Genomic DNA, 22130 nt, shown 5'->3' on the forward strand with positions numbered 1-22130 from the left:
CTTACATGAGGGACCCTTCAGTCCACCTTAGGTTGTAACAAATTCTTGTTCTCTTTCAAACTGAATGTTTGTCGTTTGAGGTTATCGCCCGAATGAGACACTTGAGTCCGTTTTACAAAGCCTTTCCGTGTCTTTCTGTTTTCCTCTTCCCATACTCATGTCTTTTAACCCGTTTATACTGTCTATGTTCATCCCAACCCTCACCTCCTCTCTCGTCAGTGTTTGGTCTGCTGCTTCCCCCCTTTCTCTTTGTGGGGTCTCCCTCTTTGCCAGACCCCCCCCCCCCCCCATCCACATTAGCCCGTGAATTTGCCTCTCTCCTCCTCCTGCAGGCTGCTGCTGTGTGATACATATTAAAGACTGGCATTGGCATCCACCGCCATCATGTGTGACCAATTAGAAACATTCCTGTAAAGAGGGGGTTGGGGGGGGGGGTATCCGAGCGGCAAGGCGTCGCCTTTAACGGGGAAAGCGGTCGTTAGGAGGGCCGTGAGGCCCAGCTGTGAACTTGTGACTGAACTAATGCTCCACACGAGGGTCTGGCTTCCTGGCAGCTGCCGGTTTCTTTGCGGTCAGGACACGGGGGAGGCATTTTATATCACTGCATAGGGTCTGCATCGGATATTTCACTCCACGTCAGCTTCTTTAACCTTTTGATTGGAGACCGGGCTGGAGCCTTTAGCTGAGTATAAATCTGTCTCACACTTTTAACCAGGTGTCAGGAAGTTTGTGGAGTTTCCCATCAATGCTATGGCTGTAACGAAATAATACTAACTTGTATTTCACCCTTCGTACGTTATTTGTAGGTCAAAGCCCATTAGAATATGTAAACACGCAAGTAGCTACATAAGTACTTAGCGAATACATAAACACACGCTCTTGCACAGATGCAATATTGGGTATACAAGCCCTAGTCCTACAGGAGTGTGATGAAAAGTGTGGTATTGCGCATAGAAACCGATGCAGTTGGTAGAGTGTCCACAGCATTGTTCTCCTATTGGCTAGCCTGTCTGCAGCCGAAATTACCGATTGGCCTGCCGCCATTCCGCTGTTCTCGTAGCAGCACATAATGGAAAGTCCCCAGGCCCCATCCATGCCGTCTCATACAGCACTGAATCGCAGCCTACGCAGGAAATCATTTTACTTTTACCTATGTTTGCGTCTGGCAATGAAAACTTACAGGGTTTACAGGGGAACAAGGGGTTTAAACTCTGCTCTTTACACATTTAGAGCTCTTACGAACCCCTTACAATCCAATCAATTTCGATTAAGATCTATCGACTAGTAATGATGAAATTCCATGGGATACTTCATAGGGGGGTTTATAGGGGGAAAGAGAAAAATAAAGTGAGGGATATTCTGTATAAAAACAGTTGATCACAAAAAAAGATCAGACCCAAGTTACCTCAGACTGCTGCTTGCCTCCAACTGTGGTTGGCTTTCCCCCATGTTTTCATTGAAGTTTTAATAGCTTGATTTCTGTACTTGTTTTGAGTAGGGAAGACTTCAGAGTGCCTTTTACCAGAATGCATGCCCGCCCCTCCCCCCTCCTCAAACGAAGTAAAACAAAATGGCCGTGCAAATCGGACCACTCTCATGTTGACTCCGAGAGCGCCAGGCTCGTCTCATTGTCTCGGTTTACCATACTCCGAGCGCTCCTCTTCGTCGCCTCTTTCTCTCTGAAGAAGGAAGAAGTTTCCTTTCATAAACCGCAGGCGCAGGAGGAAAGCTTTTAAACCGGAGCGGTCGGTGCCCGCCGAGCGGAGGGCGGCAGGGGAAAGTGTGGGCGCAGCTGGCGAGAGTGGCACCCAGATGAGGCTGGAGCCATTAGGGGGCAGGCCTCTTTTACGAGCCGTTTAATGGAGGCATTACCAGAACCCCTGACGGAAACGAGCCTGTCGCGCCACACGCCGTCTCCCGCCCTTTAAAGCCAGTTTGGGCTGGAAAACACTGGAACGTTCCGCCGCCGAGTTACCACCACGGCTGGCAGCTGGGCCCCCCGACCACATACGCCTTTTCACACGGGAAGTGACTGAGTTAGTGACTGAGTGAGTGAGTGACTGAGTTAGTGACATGACTGAGTGCGAGAGTGCGAGAGTGCGAGAGTGCGAGAGTGCGAGAGTGCGAGAGTGCGAGAGTGAGTCAATGGGTCAGTCAGTCAGTCATGACCAGCTTGAAATTACCAACTACTAGCTGTTTCAAAATATAGCTTCAGCTGGTCAAACCATCTTGAGTATGGAGCTGGTCTGACCCGGTCAACCAGCTGTTTCAAAACCTAGCTTGAGGTGTTTTGTTCAGCAGGGGTGAGAGAGAGAGAGAGAGAGTGAGTGAGAGAGTGAGAGAGAGAGAAAGAAAGATGGATAGAGAGAGAGCGTGAGAGAGAAAGGGAAAGGCTGTGGCCTTTTCCCCTGACCTTTATCCCAGCCGTTGTTTTGGCCCTGCGCTCGGGCCGGCGCGCGGGTGCTCAGCCGGGCGTGGAGCCAGCGCATCTGGACGGCGGAAGGGCAGGCGACCTCCAGCCCCCGCTCCCCGCCCTCGCTGCTCGGTGACCGTGCGCGGCGACGGTCCCGCGGGGCGCAGACAGGCTACCACTAAAAGCACAAGCGCTCGCGTGGGTCGACTTCGACACGCGCCTGACACCGCGGTCCTTCCCAGCTCGCCTTTTACCGCCCGCGAACCCCCGCTGCTGTGACAAAGGGGGCGCGGGGTCATGTGACCGGGAAGGCTGGGGAGGGGTACCGTCAGCGCGCATTCAGACCCGGCCAGGAATGCGTTCCCAGCGCCCCGGTTTATACGACAGCAGCAGGCACCGACAGAGGCAGGACAATGCGGGCTTGTGCATGCAGAGGCTCTGCAGTGTCAAAGACAAACACGCTCTGTGATGAAGTGATATAAATAATACACGCAGTGTGACAGTAACAGAGGAAGACTGATTACATTACATTACAGTACAGTTATTTAGCTGACGCTTTCATCTGAAGCAATTCACGGTTTATTTGACTAAGCAGGGGCCGATCCCCCCTGGAGCAATGTGGGGTTAAGGGCCTTACTCAAGGGCCCACAGCTGCGTGGATCTTGGCTACACTGGCATTTGAACCACCTACCTTCTGGGTCCCAACCAAGCAACTTAGCCACTAGGATAATGGCAACCTATAGGCTGATGCCTGACGGTCTGTTTTCTGTGTGTGCGTGTTCCCAGGTTCCTCGTACTATGACAACGTGCGGCCGCTGGCCTACCCTGACTCTGACGCCGTGCTCATCTGCTTCGACATCAGCCGGCCCGAGACACTGGACAGCGTGCTGAAGAAGGTCAGCTTTCAACAGGACACACAGTCCACTTCCTTCTACTCTCAAACTCTCCTCTCTGCTGTATTCACTTATTGTGACTATTGGCTCTAAAACTATGCCAACATCACATTCCTTTATTACATACCGCTAATACCTATTCTCACCATTCAGCCATCCATTATGGCTCTTACTACTGTTTTATTGCTGTATTCATTCTCCCCTTTTCACCAATGTATTCACTCAGTGTACACCAGCTTGTTAATGCAAATATTTAATCAGCCAATCATGTGGCAGAAACTAAATTCATAAAAGCATGCAGATGTGGTCAAGAGGTTTAGCTGTTGTTGAGACCAAATGTCAGAATGGGGAAGAGATGTGAGCGAAGTGACTTTGACTGTGGAATGATTGTTGGTGCCAGACAGGGTGGTTTGAGTATCTCAGAAACTGTTGATCTCCTGGGATTTTCACACACAACAGTTTTTTTCACACGCAAGCAGATTTTGCAGAGAATAATGCAAAAAAAATCCAGTGGGTGGCAGTTCTGCTGGCAAAAATGCATTGTTAATGAGAGTGTTCAGAGGGGAAGGGCCAGACTAGTCCAAGCTGACACAAAGGTGACAGTAAAGCGTTACAACAGTGGTATGCAGAAGAGCATCTCTGAACACACAACGTGAGAAAACCTCTTAAGTGGATAGGCTACAGCAGCAGAAGACCAATAAGTCTAAAAAATAAGTTTAATAAATACCTAATAAAGTGTTCACTGAGTGTACATTTTATTACTGTTATTTAGGCATGGTACTCACCAGTATGAAACTGTACTCCTTTAAGGAGTAAGATCACAAATATTTGATTAGAATGTTCTTCTGGGCATTGTAATGCTGATGGAACAACCCCAAATAAATTAATACACTTATTTAGCTGACACTTTCATCCAATCCCCCCTGGAGCAATGTGGGGTTAAGGGCTTTGCTCAAAGGTCCAACAGCTGCTCTGAACTTGTTGTGGCTACCCCAGGGCTTGCACCATTAACCTTAGGTTCCTAGTCATGTGCTTGAGTCACTAGGCTACATGCTGCGTAATCACTATTGGTCATTGAAAACAATAGTTCTCACCAGAGACTTAGGATTGTGAAAAAACATTTTTAAAAAACCCCCTCATCTTCAAAGGGTTGATGACATTTTCAAACACTCAGAAAAAATTCTCCATCTGCATTTACACAAAAGCCATTGTGTCACAACTGGTCACCCTCCCTCGACGGACCTGAAGTGCGTCTTATGGCCAATCAGTGTACTGGCACGCCCGGGGTAATTGTACAAGGCAGTGATTGTCAGTGATTACCGACATGAGCCCACTGCCCAGTTTGATTACAATCATTTGAAGGCGTCAGTCAGCATTGTGCGGACGTGCTGTATTATACCGGCATACGTTAGCTGTTGCTGGCAGACTCAGAGGGATGTACGCGTAAAATGTTATTGCACCGCATAAATTGACAGAAATCCAGACGCGTGTAAAAGCCGTACATAAAAGCGTATGCAGTAAACGGTAACCCAGGTGAAATCGTCAAGTATAGTGTAAGGCCTGACATAAAAGGATATTGCTGTGCAAATATTGTTAAAACACCACAGCATTAATGTTAAAATTAATGAGCAGGCCCATTTGAGGTGTTATTTAGGACTGGAATTAGGCCTACGCTTTTACGAAATTTGTCCATTCTCTGTACGTTAATGTAAATGGTAAAAAGCAGTTCAGCTCTGGCACTTAGAATGTAAGGATGGGGCTGCTGACATTGCAGAGCCTGGTATTCTTTGGCTGCATTAGCTGAGAGAATCGTTAACTAGTGTCTTCTACATTAGGTTCAATTCAGTGGAAAGATTCCTGGGCTCAGCATTGGTTCCACTATGTCGATCTCCATTTAGTCCATTTATAAATACTTCTGTGCTAATTAGGTGATAATGATTTAAACGGTTCTCAAACTTTTTTCTGATGCGACTCCAAATTAAGGTCCACAAATTTACGTGACCCCACCATCCCACCCACACAACACCCTTTACCCGTGACTGTATTGGCTGTGAATATACACTCACCGAGCACTTTATTAGGTAATTATTACACTTATTTTTTAGACTTCTACTGCTGTAGCCTATCCACTTAGAGTTATGATAGAGTTAGTAACGCAAATATCCACACATAAGAGGGGTATACAGAAGAGCATCACTCAACACATAACGCGTGTTGAGTGATGCTCTTCTGTATACCACTGTTATGTGTGGATATTTGCGTTACTGTCACCTTCCTGTCAGCTTTGACCAGTCCAGCTATTCTCCTCTGACATCTCATTAACAAGGCATTTCTGTCTGCAGAACTGCTGCACACTGGATTTATTTTTGTTTTTTGCACCATTCTTTGCAAACTCTTGGGACTAGTGTGTGTGAAAATCCCAGATTCTGAGAGACAACCCTGTCTGCCATCAACAATCATTCCACAGTCAAAGTCACTTTGATCACATTTTTCCACATTCTGATGGTTGATGTGAACATTAACTGAAGCTCCTGTCCTGACCCGTATCTGCAGGATTGTATGCATTTAACTGCTGCCACACAATTGGATGATTAGATAATCGCATGAATAAGTAGGTGTGATAAAGTAAAAATGTTCCTAATAAAGTGCTCGGTGAGTGTATATCTCATGCATTAAACTTCCTTATAGTTCAGTCATTGCATGTTCAGCATGTAGTAGTCCTCAAATCAGGCGACACGGTTTTGTAACCGCTGGGTTAGACCCCAGCTGTTTTAAGGTGTATCCCGATGCTGTGCGATCTTATTCATGTGAGACCAGCTTCAGGAGGTTTGCCAGCATATTTCAGTGTAGATAAACTCACTGAGCACTTTATTTGGAACACCTGTACACCTACTTATTCATGTGATTATCTAATCAGCCAATTGAGTGGCAACAGTGCAATGCATACAATCATGCAGATACGCATACAATGCATACAATATGCATGAGCTTCATTTAATGTTCACATCAACCATCAGAATGGGGAAGAAATGTGATCTAAGTCACTTTGACCGTGGAATGATTGTTGCTGTGGGCTAAAATGCCTTGTTAATGAGAGAGGTCAGAAGAGAATGGCCAGACTGGTCAAAGCTGACAGGAAGGTGACAGTAACGCAAGTAACCATGCATTACAACTGTGGTATACAGAAGAGCATCTCTGAACACACAATGCATCAAACCTCTAAATGGATAGGCTACAGCAGCAGACGACTTAATAAGTCTAAAAAATAAGTCTAATAAATACCTAATAAAGTGCCGACTGAGTGCATTAACAACCATGTTATGTAAGGGGATCAATACCACACAATATGTTTGGGGCCCAGATCCCTACTGAGACTGATGAAGGAACTGGATGAATTCAGGTGGTTAAAAGAATCAATGCGCTTTTTAGCTTCAGAGTACTTGCATCTCAGAATATAACATTTTTCTGTCCACAGAACTATTCAGTTTCATCAGGGGTTTGTTAAGTGCTCCCTTGGGCTTTTAAGAATTGTATAATCACACTCGAACGCTGAAATGATCCTCCCTTCTGAACTTGAATGGGCTGTTTTGCCGTTCTCTTTTCAGTGGAAGCTGAGTGTAACGACTCATCTTCAAGCAAGGAAACATGCATGTAATCGAGGAGTAAAATACTCAAGCTTTCATGGATTTTAACTGGATCGACTCCTCAGAACATTTTATGTGTATGTAGCGGAGCCCCTCTGGTTTTACAATAGCTTCTTGGATGCCTGGTTCGCTTTTGGGACATTTGACCTCTGAACTCTTATGGAATGGGGCAGTACTGAGGAATCAGGGGTGTCGGAGGGGAGGGGCAGCATTAGTGATGGCAAATTAAGCACACTGGCTTGGTTAAAGGAGAGCTGTTGATCCTGCTTTACAAACCGAAGAACAGGGGGAGGAGGCTGAGGAGAATCAGGCCTGCAGCCATGCCCCCCCCCCCACCCGCTCTGCTGCACTCACCCTCATCAGGTTGCATTCTTGCTCTCTCACTCTTTTTCTTTCTCTCTCTCTATCTCTCCCTCCTGCTCTCTCTCTCTCTTTCTATCTCTCCCTCCCACTCTCTCTCCATATCTCTCTCCCCCTCTCTAGCTCTCTTTCTCTCCCTCCCGCTCTCTCTCCACCTCTCTCTATCTCTCTTTCTCTGCCTCTCTCTCTCCCTCTCCCTCTCTTTCTCTGCCTCCCTCTCTCTCTCACGTCTCACCAGCCTCCTGTAGGAACCATGTACCCGACAGCAATGCGCTGGAGAGCGCTCCGGCTAATCTCGCGCTAAGCTAACACGCGGCGCCGAAATCAACCTTATATCAGCAGAGCCCTCGTCAGAACAACAAATTCCACCATTTTCCCCGGGCTGTTGGGTTTAAATGTTGCATATGGGAAAGCAAAAGAGAAAAAAAAATAGCGTAACTACCAACCTACTTACAGCTGTGGTATCTTGTGTATTGACAAAAGCAATTGAACACCAGAGGCACTGAAATGCATTGCTCGGAAAACTGCTGTTGGTTTAGGGGTGTGAAGTCTGTGTCTCCAAGTGCTTGTGGGTCCCAGTTCATTAAAATCGGGTTTTGGAAGTTTCTAGCGTGTTGGCTCAGGATGGTCCCCCTCCCTCCCCGCGTGTGCGGCGAACAGGTCCAGCGTGCCTCTCACTCTCATGGGCGGCTCACATCTTGAAGCCATGTGCCCCTCTCCTTTGTGGAGGCCCCACTTTGAAGTGTTAAATAAATTCCCACCGTGATACTGGTGACGTGTTAAGCGGGCTACGGGGCTGTTTTTATGCTCTCCGCGAGCTTTGTAGATCTAACCCCAGTGACTCCTCCTCATGCCAGTCTTCTCACAGCGCTCACTTCAACATGCCAGACTTTTTTTGTTCCCCGAAATAGCCGCAGGCTGCTTGAACTCCTCGGCAGGGAGTGCCCCGCTCCGCATTGTGGCCAGCAGAGGGGTCCCGTGAACTTTGACCCCCGACTGTTGCTCCACTAATCTCCCATCAACAGCTCCGGGCATGGAAATCTTCCATTTCACAATTGGCCCTCCAAATTAGGCTCTTGACCCCTATGGGCTCCCCTGTCACACGGGTCATCAGCTGATATGGAGGCGGGGCTCCCCACACTGAGATTGGGGGGTTTCAGTTGTGGGATCAGTAGGACCCAAAGACCATTGTTGGACACACAATGAGCGACTGCACATTGAAGCTTTGTGGGGGCATGAATACTTTTGTTGGAATTTTAATGTTTTGTTTTTCGGGAATGGCGTGGCGTAGACTAAAACGCAAGTGTATTTGAATCTAAACGTGCTATGTCAATTAGATGAAAATCGTTTTAGTATCACAGGTTTCCAATGACTCTCATGTCCAACGGGCCTTGAAATAAATCCATAGACAGATTTATGACGAGACAGACAAGCATAGGCAATTACATAACATTTAAATTTACATCATTTCGCAGAGGCTCATATCCAGATCAATTTACATAAGTGCTTCCAGCTACACTATGACAAGACCGTTTTAGCAAGTAAAATAACTTGGAAGTGTGAGCGAACTGCACTGCTTCTTTTCTCCGTGTTTTGGATGCCCCTCCACCAGCCCCACACCCTCACCCTCTCTCTCTCTCTGGCCTGGTGGTGGAGTCCGCCCGTGGTGTTGGGTTACCGCTGGAGGAAGCCGAGACTTTGGCCAAACAAAGCGGGGACTCCCTGCTCTCGGGTCGGAGCAGAAAGCGCAATCACTCGCTTAACCAGAGGCTGTGCAAAGCTTCATCCTGTCCCTTTGTCTAAGCTTTGTTATCCTTGCAAACGGGGGGGGGGGGGAAAGGCGAAGGCAAGTGTCAGTTTGCCTCGTCTGATGTAATGAGAGTCTGGAACATGGGAGAAGCTCATTGGTGGTCCTGGGAGCGGTAGGGTTGTTGCATAACCAATTACCTAATCGGAGGTGGTGGAATGACTGGCGGCTCACGTCTGACCCAAAGGGATTTTTGCGCCGATCTCCCGAGGCTCGTTATAGCACTTCCTGAAGAATGACACACCTGCCGTGCGAATGTTTAAGACGGCGCATCAGAATGTGCGACCCTGAGGCGCCAACAGGTGATCCCTCTGCCTGCCTGTCACATACTTGACTGACACACATCACTCTATGATAGAGGATGGTTTCGGTGTGTTTGTTATTTAAGTGCAGGAGATGTGCGTTACCGGGACCTGTCAGAGAAGGAAACAGGGGAAGGCTCCATTCCGTGTCTGACGTTTCATTTGATTCACCGCGACCGAATGCGATTCCCGCAAACCCACAACCAAAGAGAAACTTGAACTGAATGTAGCAGGAAACTTTATTCCAGGCTTCAAGAATTGTTGTTATTGTCAAGCGGTTATCCTTTATAATGTGAACATTGTCCAGGGGTGGAAACTACAACCTGAGCCAAGTAATGTACAAACATATCCAAAAATAAATAAACAGCCGTCTACAAATAATAGGAAAAGCCAAAATTCTATCACAACAGTCAATGACATGGAAGGTATATAACTGTGAAAAGTCTGGACAAAAAAGGAAAAGACGAAACTGGATTTAGTATGGCCTTCACTGTGGCTATGGGTCAGATTTATGGTCAACAGGAGAAGAAAGAACGGTCAAGAGAAGGTTATTCTAAGACAGTGTGTGCAGCACTTATTTGTGTTCTGTGGAATCTTGACACTTGTGAAACTCAGTGTTGAGTTGGCCCTTAGCCTGAAGGTCAAAATGCAAATAGTTGCCAGTGTATGTGGTCAATCAAGTGAGCTTTGTTATAGCATTGTCATTCAGTATGACTAAACTTTAGAATGTTGTATTCTAAATGACGAATCACATAAATATTTGTGACTGAACCAAGGAACAATTTGAACACATTTTTGCAACCATACAGAGGCAAAAGAAGGATTTATTTGTCTGCTTGTTCAATAGTGATACCAGTTCACATTCATATATTTCTTCTACTGTAGCTTTTGTCACTGCGCATGACCGGTCTCAGTATTAATTATTTATTCAATAGTCATCATTATCCAGGAAGGCCTAGTCCATACAATGACAATACAATGAAGGCAAGTGTTTCTTTTGGTAATAAAGTGCCTCTTTGTGTGTATGTTAGACAGACATGCACTGTAGCTAGACTGTCCCTAGTGTAAAAATGATAATGCAGCATTGTACAGTCATAAGTGTTGATCAACTCAAGCTACTGTACCATCTTTGTGTTCTGGTCAGCGCTGTCTTATTCCAGAAGTCCCTTTCACTGTATGGCCTTTCTTCAGATGAGGTCACTGCAGCGGAATGCTCACCGTTTTCCCTGTTCTGTTCATCTGTCTGTCTGTCTGTTTGTCTGTCTGTCCCTTTGGGCCTCTGTTCCCGCAGTGGCAGGGCGAGACCCAGGAATTCTGCCCCAACGCCAAGGTGGTCCTGGTGGGCTGCAAACTGGACATGCGAACGGACATGAACACGCTGAGGGAGCTCTCAAAGCAGAGGCTCATCCCCGTCACTCACGAGCAGGTGAGACCCTTCCCCTCAGCTTTTCAGTTCAAGTTCAAAAGTTTGAAAGGCGAGCTGTGCTAACATGCACTGCAAAGCTCTTGTTCATGTGACTCAGAAGGCAGGTCAGGACCACTCATAAATTGTTGTTCCTATCTAAGAAATAAGAAAATATTTCTGAATGTGCCAAGTTCTTAAGCCCTTATGGGCGGATGCGACCTGCGCATTACATCTCCATTAACAGACGGATGTGACGCTAGCGTTGTATTTGGTCATGACCGTTTTTCAAGACACATGACCGTTGAAATGCATTGAGAATCCTAGGCCTTTCTATGGGTTTTCTATAGGGTGCGTTAGTCTGTAATGGGTTAAATCACTCATTGTAAGAGATTTAAACGAATGGCCCCAAATGGAGTTTCTTCACCAGTTGTATGTACGGTAGGAAGCAGACCTGGGTAAAATACTTTTCTACGCTTTACTGAGCATGTCTGGTGAATTGAAACCTATGAAGTATCTCAAAAAGGGCAAACACCGACTTCTAGACCTTGTGGTTGGCTCAATTGCACCAGGAAAGATCAATTAAGCATCCGAAACAATTATGTATTTGTCCCCGGTCGGTTAGGAAGCAAATTTATTCCACAGCAGTAACATCTGAGTTTCTTTTGGATTCTAATATTGATCACACAAATAGAAATGCCATTGGTTATTTAGATCCACACATACAAGCTTAAAGTTATTGAGTTAGTATCAAAATAAAGTGGTTTGTGCTGTGTGAATACATTTATGTATAATGTTTCACTGCGGTTTATTCTTAAGTGTTTGTTGACACCCAAAACAGTTTAGCTCAGTATAGGAATTATGAACCTTGTTTATAACATGCTGCAGTTTTAGTCTTTTCTGTTATTGACTTGTTTTTCCCCCGCTGGGGAGAGAGGACTGTAGGCGAAATAGGGAGGGCCAGGGGCAGGTTTTGGGGTGGGTGAAACCTTCATCCCCCAATTAGGCATGTTTGCAGGTAACTCCATTTTGCAGGTATCAGAGAGTTCTATACCTGAGGAACGCCTGGGGATAAGGCAGACAGGTTGGTTCACAGGCTGATTCAAAGCCAGGTGACACAGAAGGCTGGAAAGCTTGTTTTCAGTGAGCAAACTCCCAGACAAAACACTGCAGCTTTGTACACGCACTGTGCCAGCACATTGCAGTTTCCACTGCACAAGCCAGAGCAAAAGCCAAGGCCAATAAACCAGTTTATATCTTCAGGTTTCATCACCACCCTACTGTAGTTAAACTGTAATTACATTACAGTGCAGTTTCTCCACATAATCATTTCTGGGGGTAAAGGACCTTGCTGGACGTGTTGCACTCATTCATTATTTTGCTTCTCGACAGATGTCACAGTCAAACCATAGTGATCCCTCCACCTCGGCACCAGCTAACATATCGCATACTCAGAATGTTCCAATAATATGTGAAGAGAAATGTTACTACACGATATCACAGCAGTGTTGTATGAAGGTTCAGACTGACCATTGTCCATATTCACGGTACTCCCCTACCTTAGGTTGGCACATTAACATTTTTGCATTGACAGCACCAGCCCTAACTGAGCTTTTTTCAATATCAAAGAATTTTGGAGGTTTGAACAGGAGAACAAAGAGAAAAAATAAGGACAGCAATGCACAGATGTACTTTTTAATTATTTATTTCAATGCCCCCCCCCCCCAACAGCAGGAGCTACCGTTCTTTAAATCTGTGAATTTTAATGACCTGATCTCATGGTAATTCTGTGTCCTGCTTTGACACTGATTGAAACACAAAGTCAATTATCTTTTTTTCCCTTGTTAAAGCTTGGAGAACAAAGAGACTTCTGCTTGCCACTCAGCAGGCTGGGGTATATGGGGAAATGTTAGCTGAGAACATGAAGCAATACTAGATACTAGAATAGGAGTCAGACTCTGAAACAAGAAAAGCTTTTGTAAAAGGGCGGAACATCTTAGCAACCAAATCCATAAAACCATTCATTAAAAAAAAAAAAAAGATTCCTCTGCATTAAACACTTGCTAAGGAAACCATGATGCTTTCAATGAAGTCCTGCAAGCGCTGGCAATCATAGGTACATCTAATTTAAGCAATTCATTACTTCCAACTGATGTCAAATGAAATTTCTGTGGAATTCAGAAGTCACAAGGATGAACCCATGATAAACTAGAGATGAATTACTGTCATCAGCTTCTGAAATTCTTTCTGAAATGACAGTAAAGCATTATTCTTTTCCCTTGTGAAATACCTACATTCTCTGCACAGATCACAACACTAGTGTTCTCTGCAACACAGCATTGTGTCAGGTTATTTTTACACAAAGTTTTTTTTTTTTTTTTACATCATATTTTTTTAATATAAATTGTATATTAATTTGGGTACGGTCAACTGTCTGCAACTGCAGCTGTTTACAACTGTAGTTCTCCTCCGAAACACGTGGTGTCGCCAGCTGCTTCTTTTCACACCACACACTAGAGCTAAGCTTGCACAGAGTGGAGTCAGAGGAAGACCTTTCTTATGTGGCTTTAACATGTAATGAATGGGTGCCCAATTGGCCAGTGTGGTCGCTACATAACGATGAAAAACAGACCCCTGACCGACTGCGCCAATGGCGCATTGTTTTATGGAGCTACCGGCCACAGTATGCACTGGCATGGTCCGAATTCAATCTAAGACCATGGGACTAACTCATAAACCACCAAATGAGCCATCCAGTCCCACAACTTCTTTTTAAACTCGCTTAACCATGTCTATCCCTATTTATCCCTATCTTTCATTTGAACCCTTTTTCTCTCAATTTTGAATGCAGGTGAACTCGCAGGCCCGTCTAATTCCTGCATAAATCCTGGTGACTGGCCATTCAGGACAGATCTCTCCTCTGAAGCGGTTTTAGCCGCCACTTCTTTTCACCCTGCATTCCAAGTAGCTGAGCTGTGGGTCATCCCATCAGAGGACTAAACCAAATACTCAGCTAGCGCAGGCCGACTGCAAACACCAGACTGACCAGAGGAGGCGCTGTTGTGTTCTTTTTAGATTTTAAACAGGACGTTTTAAAATCCTTACACTCAAATGTTTTAAACAAAGTGGAAAAAGTGTGCAAGTGGATTTCCCAATCAAATTATTGTCTGATGACAGAGAATATTCAGAATAACATCTTCTCACTATGAGTCACTATGACTTTGTATTGGAAAGCACATATAGTCATTTTCTGATAGTCAGCCCTGCCAGAGGAAAGCAGTTCACTCGTTTATCTATTTTATGCAAAGACACTTCAGGAAATCTTACAGAGGCACACAATTCATATGCCGGGTGCTTATTCCTCCTGCTGACCTCACTTTATTTTACCTCTGATTCTCTATTCTGGTTCACATCTATATGAGCATGAAAACAGGAGAGCAGTCCAACCATTTCATGTTTTCATTTTTATGTATTCATGCATTATTCATGTGCGAGTAATTATTATTGCCGTTAGGTTGATAAGCGACTCAACACTTTGCAAATTCACATTGCAGAGCTGGGGTCTGCCATCCACTGCAAAGACACACATTTCTCTCCTTGACACTGTGACGAGTACAAGTCGGTTCCTTGCCTGAGTCACAAGGCAGAGGTCCTCACAAATATAAAATGGCCAAGAAGTCATACAGATGAGGAGAGTGACCCAGTGAGCCCCTGCCCTCTCCTCAACTTTTATAGCAACACATCAGTTTGAATATTTCATATCAGTGTGTGTGTGTGTGTGTGTGTATGAGAGAGAGAGAGAGAGAGAGAGAGAGAGAGAGCAAGAGAGTGAGAGAGCCATTGTCTCTCTCCACATAAGAGGCACATACTCTTTCCACTTCATTTTCTATTCCATTTATAAAGGTCTCAGGCACTCTGGGTTTCATAGCTTAGCCATAATAGGGATGTTGATAGCTTTATTACCGGTAATAACATGGTGACAGTGTGTTTTCATGATGATGATTATTGGAGAAATAGTTGCGTTAAAATGGCAGTACCGCCGTTTTGTGAGGGGCAGTTGCAGGTTAGATTCCTTGAGCCTCAGGAAATAGGCTTCTGAATTGCACTGGAGAAGCCTTTTCAATAGAAATTAACTGCTGGCTTTATAAAGCAGAGCAGTTGAAAACAGGTGGGCAGATCAAAAGAGTATCAGAGGCTAGATTCACAAAAGCTCTGCTCTCAATATAATTGCTAAATTGTAAGGCTAAAAGATAAAAATATTGAGGACTTATTTGTCATGCCTACTTCATCAATGAAAGTTATTCTTTGTCCTATCTGTATGTAGCATTAGTATAAACATTGAACATGGAATATTTTTAGTTGGTGTAAGATGACAAGGATATTGCCTCATTTGTGAATATAATATTAAAGTTTCCATATTGTGGAAAATGACATTTGAACATTTGCACCATCGGTAGTCCTTTTAGGCTGGAATGAGGCTGCTCTGGATTGTTGCTCAGAAGCCAAATTTGAACTGAATTTCAGTGTATGCCCTGGAATGTATGTATATATTTTTGGTAAATAACCTCAGCCGGTCAAAAATTCAAGAAGCAATCATGTAATTCGTGGAATTACTCTTCATTTTCTCTTCATATTTTGCACCAGATGTACACTCAGCGACCACTTTATTAGGTAGACCTGTACACCAGCTTGTTAATGCAAATATTTAATCTGCCAATCATGTGAATACAGATGTGGTCAAGAGGTTCAGTGGTTTTTCAGACCAAATGTCAGAATGGGGAAGAAATACGATCTTTGACCGTGGAATGATTGTTGGTGCCAGACAGGGTGGTTTCAGTATCTCAGAAACTGCTGATCTTCTGGGATTTTTATGCACAACAGTCTCCAGTGAGCAGCATTTCTGCAGGCAAAAACTTGTTGTTAATAAGAGAGGTCAGAAGGGCCAGACTGGGCAAAGCTGACAGGAAGGTGACAGTAACCACACATTACAACAGCGGTATGCAGAAGAGCATCTCTGAACACACAACATATCAAACCTCTAAGTGGATAGGCTACAGCAGCAGAAGAAAAAAAAAGTCTAATAAATACCTAATAAAGTGCTTACTGAGTGTATATGAGTTGCCTGCATGGCTTACAGGCAGGTAACACTAGCTGGCTAGCAGACACAACACCGACTGTTTTGTGGTGGCCAGTGGCCACATAACAAAAACAATTTGGCACCTGATGATTATCTTTTTTTGATGTAAACAATAGAAAGTGTTACTTGTCAACAATCATTGAACAATGCGTTTCATGAATTGAGCCAAAGTTAGTGTCTGTGTTCGGGTACTATGTCCCTTACTGACTTGGCCTGTTTGCCCTGTGTATTGGAAGTAATGTTCATGGCTGTACAACTGATTATTAGTGAATTGTAGCTTATCCACCCTATTCTGTAGTTTGTTCTAATGACCTTCATATGCACTTTTTTGTATGTCACCTTGGATAAAAACGTGTGCTAATTAAAATGCAACATAATCTAAATGTAATGCACCCACGCCAATTGGAACTAACTCCAAATTCTCTCCCTCCCTCTCTCTCTCAGGGATCTTCTCTAGCCCGACAGATCGGCGCAGTGGCCTATGCGGAGTGCACCTCCAAGGTGTCGGAGAACAGCGTGCGGGATGTCTTCCACGTCACCACGCTGGCGTCAGTCACCCGCGCACACAAGCCGCAACTGAAGCGCAGCAACTCCCGTCGCGGACTGAAGCGGGTCTCCCAGCAACCGGGCCGGACTGAGCTACTGGATAACCCCCCCGCCATGAGGAAGGACCGAGCCAAAAGCTGCTTGATCATGTAGAGAGCCCCCCCCCCACCCTCAAATTAACTCTATTTATTGTTTTAATCATTTTCCTTTTTGTGTTGCACTGTCGAGGAGAACCGGGAAAGGATAAGGAATAAGATAAGATGCTTCGGAGATTTTATTTTGCAGCTTCTTCCGTTGTTTTTTCCACTTTTTTCGGGATGGGGGTTTGCGGGGTGTGACGGGCAGCTCACGTGACAGAGGAGACGTGAGAGGTGAACGTGAGGCGCTAGGCGCGTAGTCTGCGGGGAACAGCAGGTTAAAATCTTAAGCGAGAAGGATGTCATGAGGAAGGCGGAATTCTGTGGAGAAACGAAAAAGGTTTTATCGGAGGATTTCAAGAAGAGAGGACATTTTTTCATGGTGGGACAGGTGTGCAGGTAAAGCCTACCATGTCACCCAAGATGCCATTTTCCTCGCATTTAAAGATGGGAAATATGAGAAGGCACAGGAGGCTGCTTATAAATTGACCGGAGAGACAAAACTGTGAAAGTCTGAAATAGTCTTAAACAATGATAGAGACTTATAAAACAATGTTTATCGAGTTTTGGACCTTGGAGGATATGACTTTATTGGTCGACGTCTCACTAATTCTCTAAACCACAAGTGCTTTCAAAAAGAAGTCACTTTATATATACATATAGACATATATATATCCATTTGTTTTTATTATTTATCACCTTTTCGTTTTTATTTTTATTTTTTTCAAGTGGATGTTCTTGTTAAACTTGATGAGCTAAAAAAACTGTCATTGCTGTTCTGGTTTTTTGATGACGTTACTTAGAGACAAGCATTTTAAGGACAAGCGATAGGGCTGTTTTGCAGTATTTTCACTGTATCTGTGTGACGCTGAAATAAAACAACTTGCTCTGCTGCAGGGAAAAAGAGACTCATTTAAGTTAATGTTTCATTTCTCAGGAAGTTACCGATGTCAGTATGTAGCATCTGCTAAAGCTCTGTCCATCTGCACCGTTAACAGCGTAATTGAGACAAATTAACATAACTGAGCTGGCGAAAGCCGTGATGGAGCCATTGCTCCTTTTCAAAGAGGCAACAGATACCTGCTGGGCCCCAGCCCCCTGTGGTTCACACACTAGATGTATGTTGACAAGGTGAGAGCAGAATTTTTCCTCTATAAGAAGAATGCTCTTTCAGAGTAAATTCAGCACAGCCGTGTTTACTATTGCTTCTGCAGATATGTCAGTCACAGCGACTTAGTGACCCGGAGCATTTAAAGCGGATAGGCCGCTGACTGCGGACTGTCAGGTTCAGTGCTAGAGAGCGACAGCTCCTTTGACCTGTGCCTTTCCTCCTCAGAAAAACGCACATGCACGTGCTCGCACACAAACAGTGTTCTGTAAAAAGCGCAATACAAATAAAATTGACTCGACACACACCTGACCCATTTATCTTTGTACGTACAGCGTTCTCTCTTTCTCTCTCTCACATACACACAAACCAAGTAAGGATTTTTACAGTATATTTAAATCAGCTCTCGCTATCTCCAAGCCAGTCTCCGTGCAACTGCAGGTGGTTCCACATCCACACGCTACATTATGGTAGGTTTGAAGAGTGAGGAAGTGACATTACACAGCATCACCACCACTGAGCACAGTTTTAAGAAGAAGGCTTTGTGCAAAACTGGCTTTAGCCTTGAGACAAGCCTTCTTTCCCCTGTGCTTCTGTGTTATGGCTGCTACACAACAGGCTGGCTAACACCACATACCAATACTAACATATTGCATAAAAAATGTACAACAGTAGGGCAGCTAAAACTGCAACCCAATGCTAGCATTTCATACACAACAGGCCGGCTAGCACTGCGCATCGAAAATAATGTATTGTATAAACAAATGTACCACACACCAATGCTAACATATTGCATAAGAACATACACAGGGACACACCAATGCTAACATATTGCATAAGAACATACAGAGGGACACACCAATGCTCACATATCGCATAAACAAACATACACAGGGGGCCAGCTAACACCACGCACCAATGCTAACGTATTGCATTAGAAAATGGCTGCCTAATACCACAAACCAATGCTAACCCATAGCATAAAAAACATACACAGGTCTGGATAACACTGTACCCCAATGCTAATGCACGGCACGCAGGCACTGAATCGCACAGTTCTGGAGACTGACTGGTGGAGACACAGGGGAACAGTACTGCGCATCGCTGCCAGAGCAGGGAGGTTTCCTCTCGTGCGGTGGGACAGATGCTCCTTGCGGGTGTTGAAGCAGTAAGAGGATTAGAAATGGGGAGCCAGAGGGGAAAGGGAAGTGTGTGGGCTGAAAGTGGCCCTCTGTCGCCCTGAACTGCTAAGCTCTTTAAGCCAGCACCCGGTACACATTGATCTTCAAACAACAGTGGAAGCCGGCTCCTGCCAGCCTGGCCTCAGGTGGAGGAGCCCTGGCAGAGGGAGTCTGGGGTCCGCCCAATGACTGGTCTCCACCTGGTGTGACCTCCCGCTCTGCAGGGGAGTGCGTGTGGGCCAGCCGTTGACTCAGAGGGTACGGATTCAGGCTTCTGACGAACCGGCAGTGCGGATGGGTCAACGGAAAAACCCTGTTTTTATTTTCATTTCAGTCGGTCGGATTAGTGTTTTTCCCTTTGCTCCGTCACTAGCCTAGAATTGCGAAATAAAGGCGTGCCTGGCTATGCCTCTGTCTGCCACATACCTATGTTAATATTGGCGAAAGTCAAAAACTGTCAGAATGATAATATCTATTATATTAAAACTGAATTAAACTCTACGTTCCTGCTGGAGGTTAGGCCCTTAATTTGAAAGACAGCAGTTTGTAAACATTCTTTGTAAACTGTAATAACAGAATGCTGGTATGCTCTCTTAATCCCAAAAACTGACAGCTCTATTTAGACAAACAATCACTGGTACAACACCTCCTCCACCCCACATACAGTCTCAGCCACCGTGCAGCTCATAGCGCTCTTGTCTATCAGGTAATGAAATGAAACCATTGTCACCCATAACACTCACAAACCCAGGCTGCTATCGAGGCCTAGTAGCGCCTACGGCCTTTACGCCCAACTCATTCCTGCCAACATAACGTTTAAGGTAGCTTCCCCCTTCTGTCAGTAAGTACAGCATGGGCCGTGCAGACCTGGCAGGCAGCACCGCACTGGGCATGCTATACAGACACTTGGCTTTGTGGGTAGTCTTAATATTAGGCACATGTCCCGCTGGCACAATGGCCACGCAAACAAACTTCACTGTGAATCACAAAAAAAAATCCACTAGAGGTGAGATAATCCTTGAGAGGCAAGTGGGACACATTGAATATGCCACAATTCTAATTCATGTTCTGGTGTCTGTGAACAAGCTGAGATAGCACTATTTTTCTTACTGTGAGAGAGAAATGGACCATAGCAAGAAGAAATTAAATCTCTTTTTTTTTTTTGCATTCTGCTATGAAGCCTTGTGCTTGCTACTCGGTTTTATAACATATAGATGGAACAGTCTAGGGCTCAGTAATGTCAGAATGGGTCAAGTGGGATAACTCATCATTCCAATTAGCTGTGATAGTTAGACGACTAGCAGCCAAAGGGAAATTTTGAATGAACATGAGTACCATTGCTTCACCTACAACAAATTATGCAAAGTTAATTTGTATGCTGCTGAACTAGAGAGCGGGGGAGCTGATGGATAATGTTGTAACTCTTGTATGGGTGGACAGATGCTTCAAATTACTGTGCTGCACGGCTTTGGAAGAGCTTTGTGCGGCAAAACTCTGAGGCCCTGGAAGATGGATCCGTACCAAGCGGATCTCTCGCTCTTTACGAGCACCACGCATCCACGCAAAGGTTCTCGCAACCTGTGCAGCACGTACCCTCCGCACGCATTCACGCAACGCTCCTGGGAGCGGTAATTCAATTAAGGTTTCCACCAGACGCTTCTGAGCTCACTGGAAAATGCCAGAGCAAATGGCCGACATTTGAAAGATAATGAAATCAAGAATGTGTAGGAAAAACAGCATCTGGCTGTTTACGTCAACCCAGCGCAGGTCCCGCCTTGGCTCTCGGCTGCTATGGGAAAGCAGCCGTTTCCTTAACGTGGAGGCCTTGACATTGGCATGTTTCAGTCTCATTAAACCCACAGGTCATGTTTGTCAGGCTACTGATGACTAAGGACTGCAGGGAGCCCTTCTGCCCAGACACCCACGAGTCATAAATATAAATGATTTGTTATTTGATGGACACTTTAATCCGATGCGGCTTGATTAGACTAAGTAGGGGACAATCCCCTTTGGTGCAATGTGGAGATAAGGGCCTTGCTCAAGGGCCCAACAGCTGTGGTGGATTCTATCGTGGCTATACCGGTGCTTGTACAACCAAGCTTCCAATCCAATCCCATGTACCTTAGCCACTAGGCTACAGGCTGCACCAAGAAGACAATGGCGTTATGTTCTGTCACACACTTTCAATGTCCTCGCAATTGCGTTTCCACCTTAATTTTTTTGCCCGGTGCAGGATACACATGAACTGAAACGCACCAATCTCGATTTTGCGCCTTCTCACGATACCACCTTTTTTTTAACGAATACCGCAGAGCAAGCATCAATCATCCTCTCGCGTCGTTCTCACTCTCGAAACACGATAATGTCACACTCCTGCCCAAACAAAGGAAGGAGGTGTGCTTAGGGACAGCCGGATAAAAAGCACGAGGTGATTAAGCTGCTTCCTCGGTTGCCAGCTCCCGCCATACATCATATTTAAAGCGTTGATGCGACAAGCCCAACATTTGTATTCTTTTCTTCAAATGCCATCCATTGTCATCCGGGCTACGAGGAACATAAAGCGGGAGACATTGACCCCGCTTCATTTAACGTCTCTGGTAATTAAGGGATCCGCACGAGACGCGGCAGACGCATCGGTATTCCAGCAGCGGCACGGGACGTGGCCTTATTTACCCATGCAGGTGTTCCTCCAGCAGTTCAGCGTGGCAGGATGAATAGGGGACCGCTTTGAGTGACGCGCACACTCCCAGCGGGATTGGGGTGATAAAAGGCCTCCGTGATTGAGACGCGGCGCCGAGCTCTCCGCGGGCGGGACAGAGGGGCCGCCCGACACTCATCTTTTACTCCGTAATGCTGTCGCCCGGGAGACAGGGCCACACATTTGGACACATCGAGGAAAGGAATTTGCGGCACGACACGCGGGTGAGCTGTTTTTTTTCGCGACTGAAACTCTGCTGCATAAATCCTTCGAGGTTCATCGGTGTGGATGGAAAATCCTCAGTGACAGCGGCTGCGGGAAGCCGAAGTTTGATTTGTGTCGAGACTCTTCCTGTTCCAAGGTTAACCTCAACTCCGCGTGGACATGCCAGGTTCACCTGGTGAGGAAAGCCAGCTGAATGAAAAACAGCATGACGCCAGGAGCTTCTGGTGTTAGTCATGCGTGTGGGAATTCCACATTTCTCAGCTCCCTTTCAAGAACA

At 45.4% G+C, this 22130-nt stretch overlaps 1 protein-coding gene across 1 annotated transcript in view; it reads left to right on the top strand.

Moving 5' to 3' along the window:
• The window catches only part of LOC133122322 (rho-related GTP-binding protein RhoN-like), a 34386-nt gene extending 16837 nt beyond the window's left edge, over positions 1-17549 (top strand). Inside the window, exons 3-5 of the mRNA XM_061232252.1 lie at positions 3200-3309; positions 10711-10845; positions 16403-17549. Coding sequence (XP_061088236.1) covers positions 3200-3309; positions 10711-10845; positions 16403-16657 — 500 coding nt within the window. The 3' untranslated portion in view covers positions 16658-17549. The remainder of the gene's footprint in view (positions 1-3199; positions 3310-10710; positions 10846-16402) is intronic.
• The last annotated feature ends 4581 nt before the right edge of the window (positions 17550-22130 follow it).

Source organism: Conger conger, chromosome 2 (genome assembly GCF_963514075.1).
Source record: "Conger conger chromosome 2, fConCon1.1, whole genome shotgun sequence".
Taxonomy (NCBI): domain Eukaryota; kingdom Metazoa; phylum Chordata; class Actinopteri; order Anguilliformes; family Congridae; genus Conger; species Conger conger.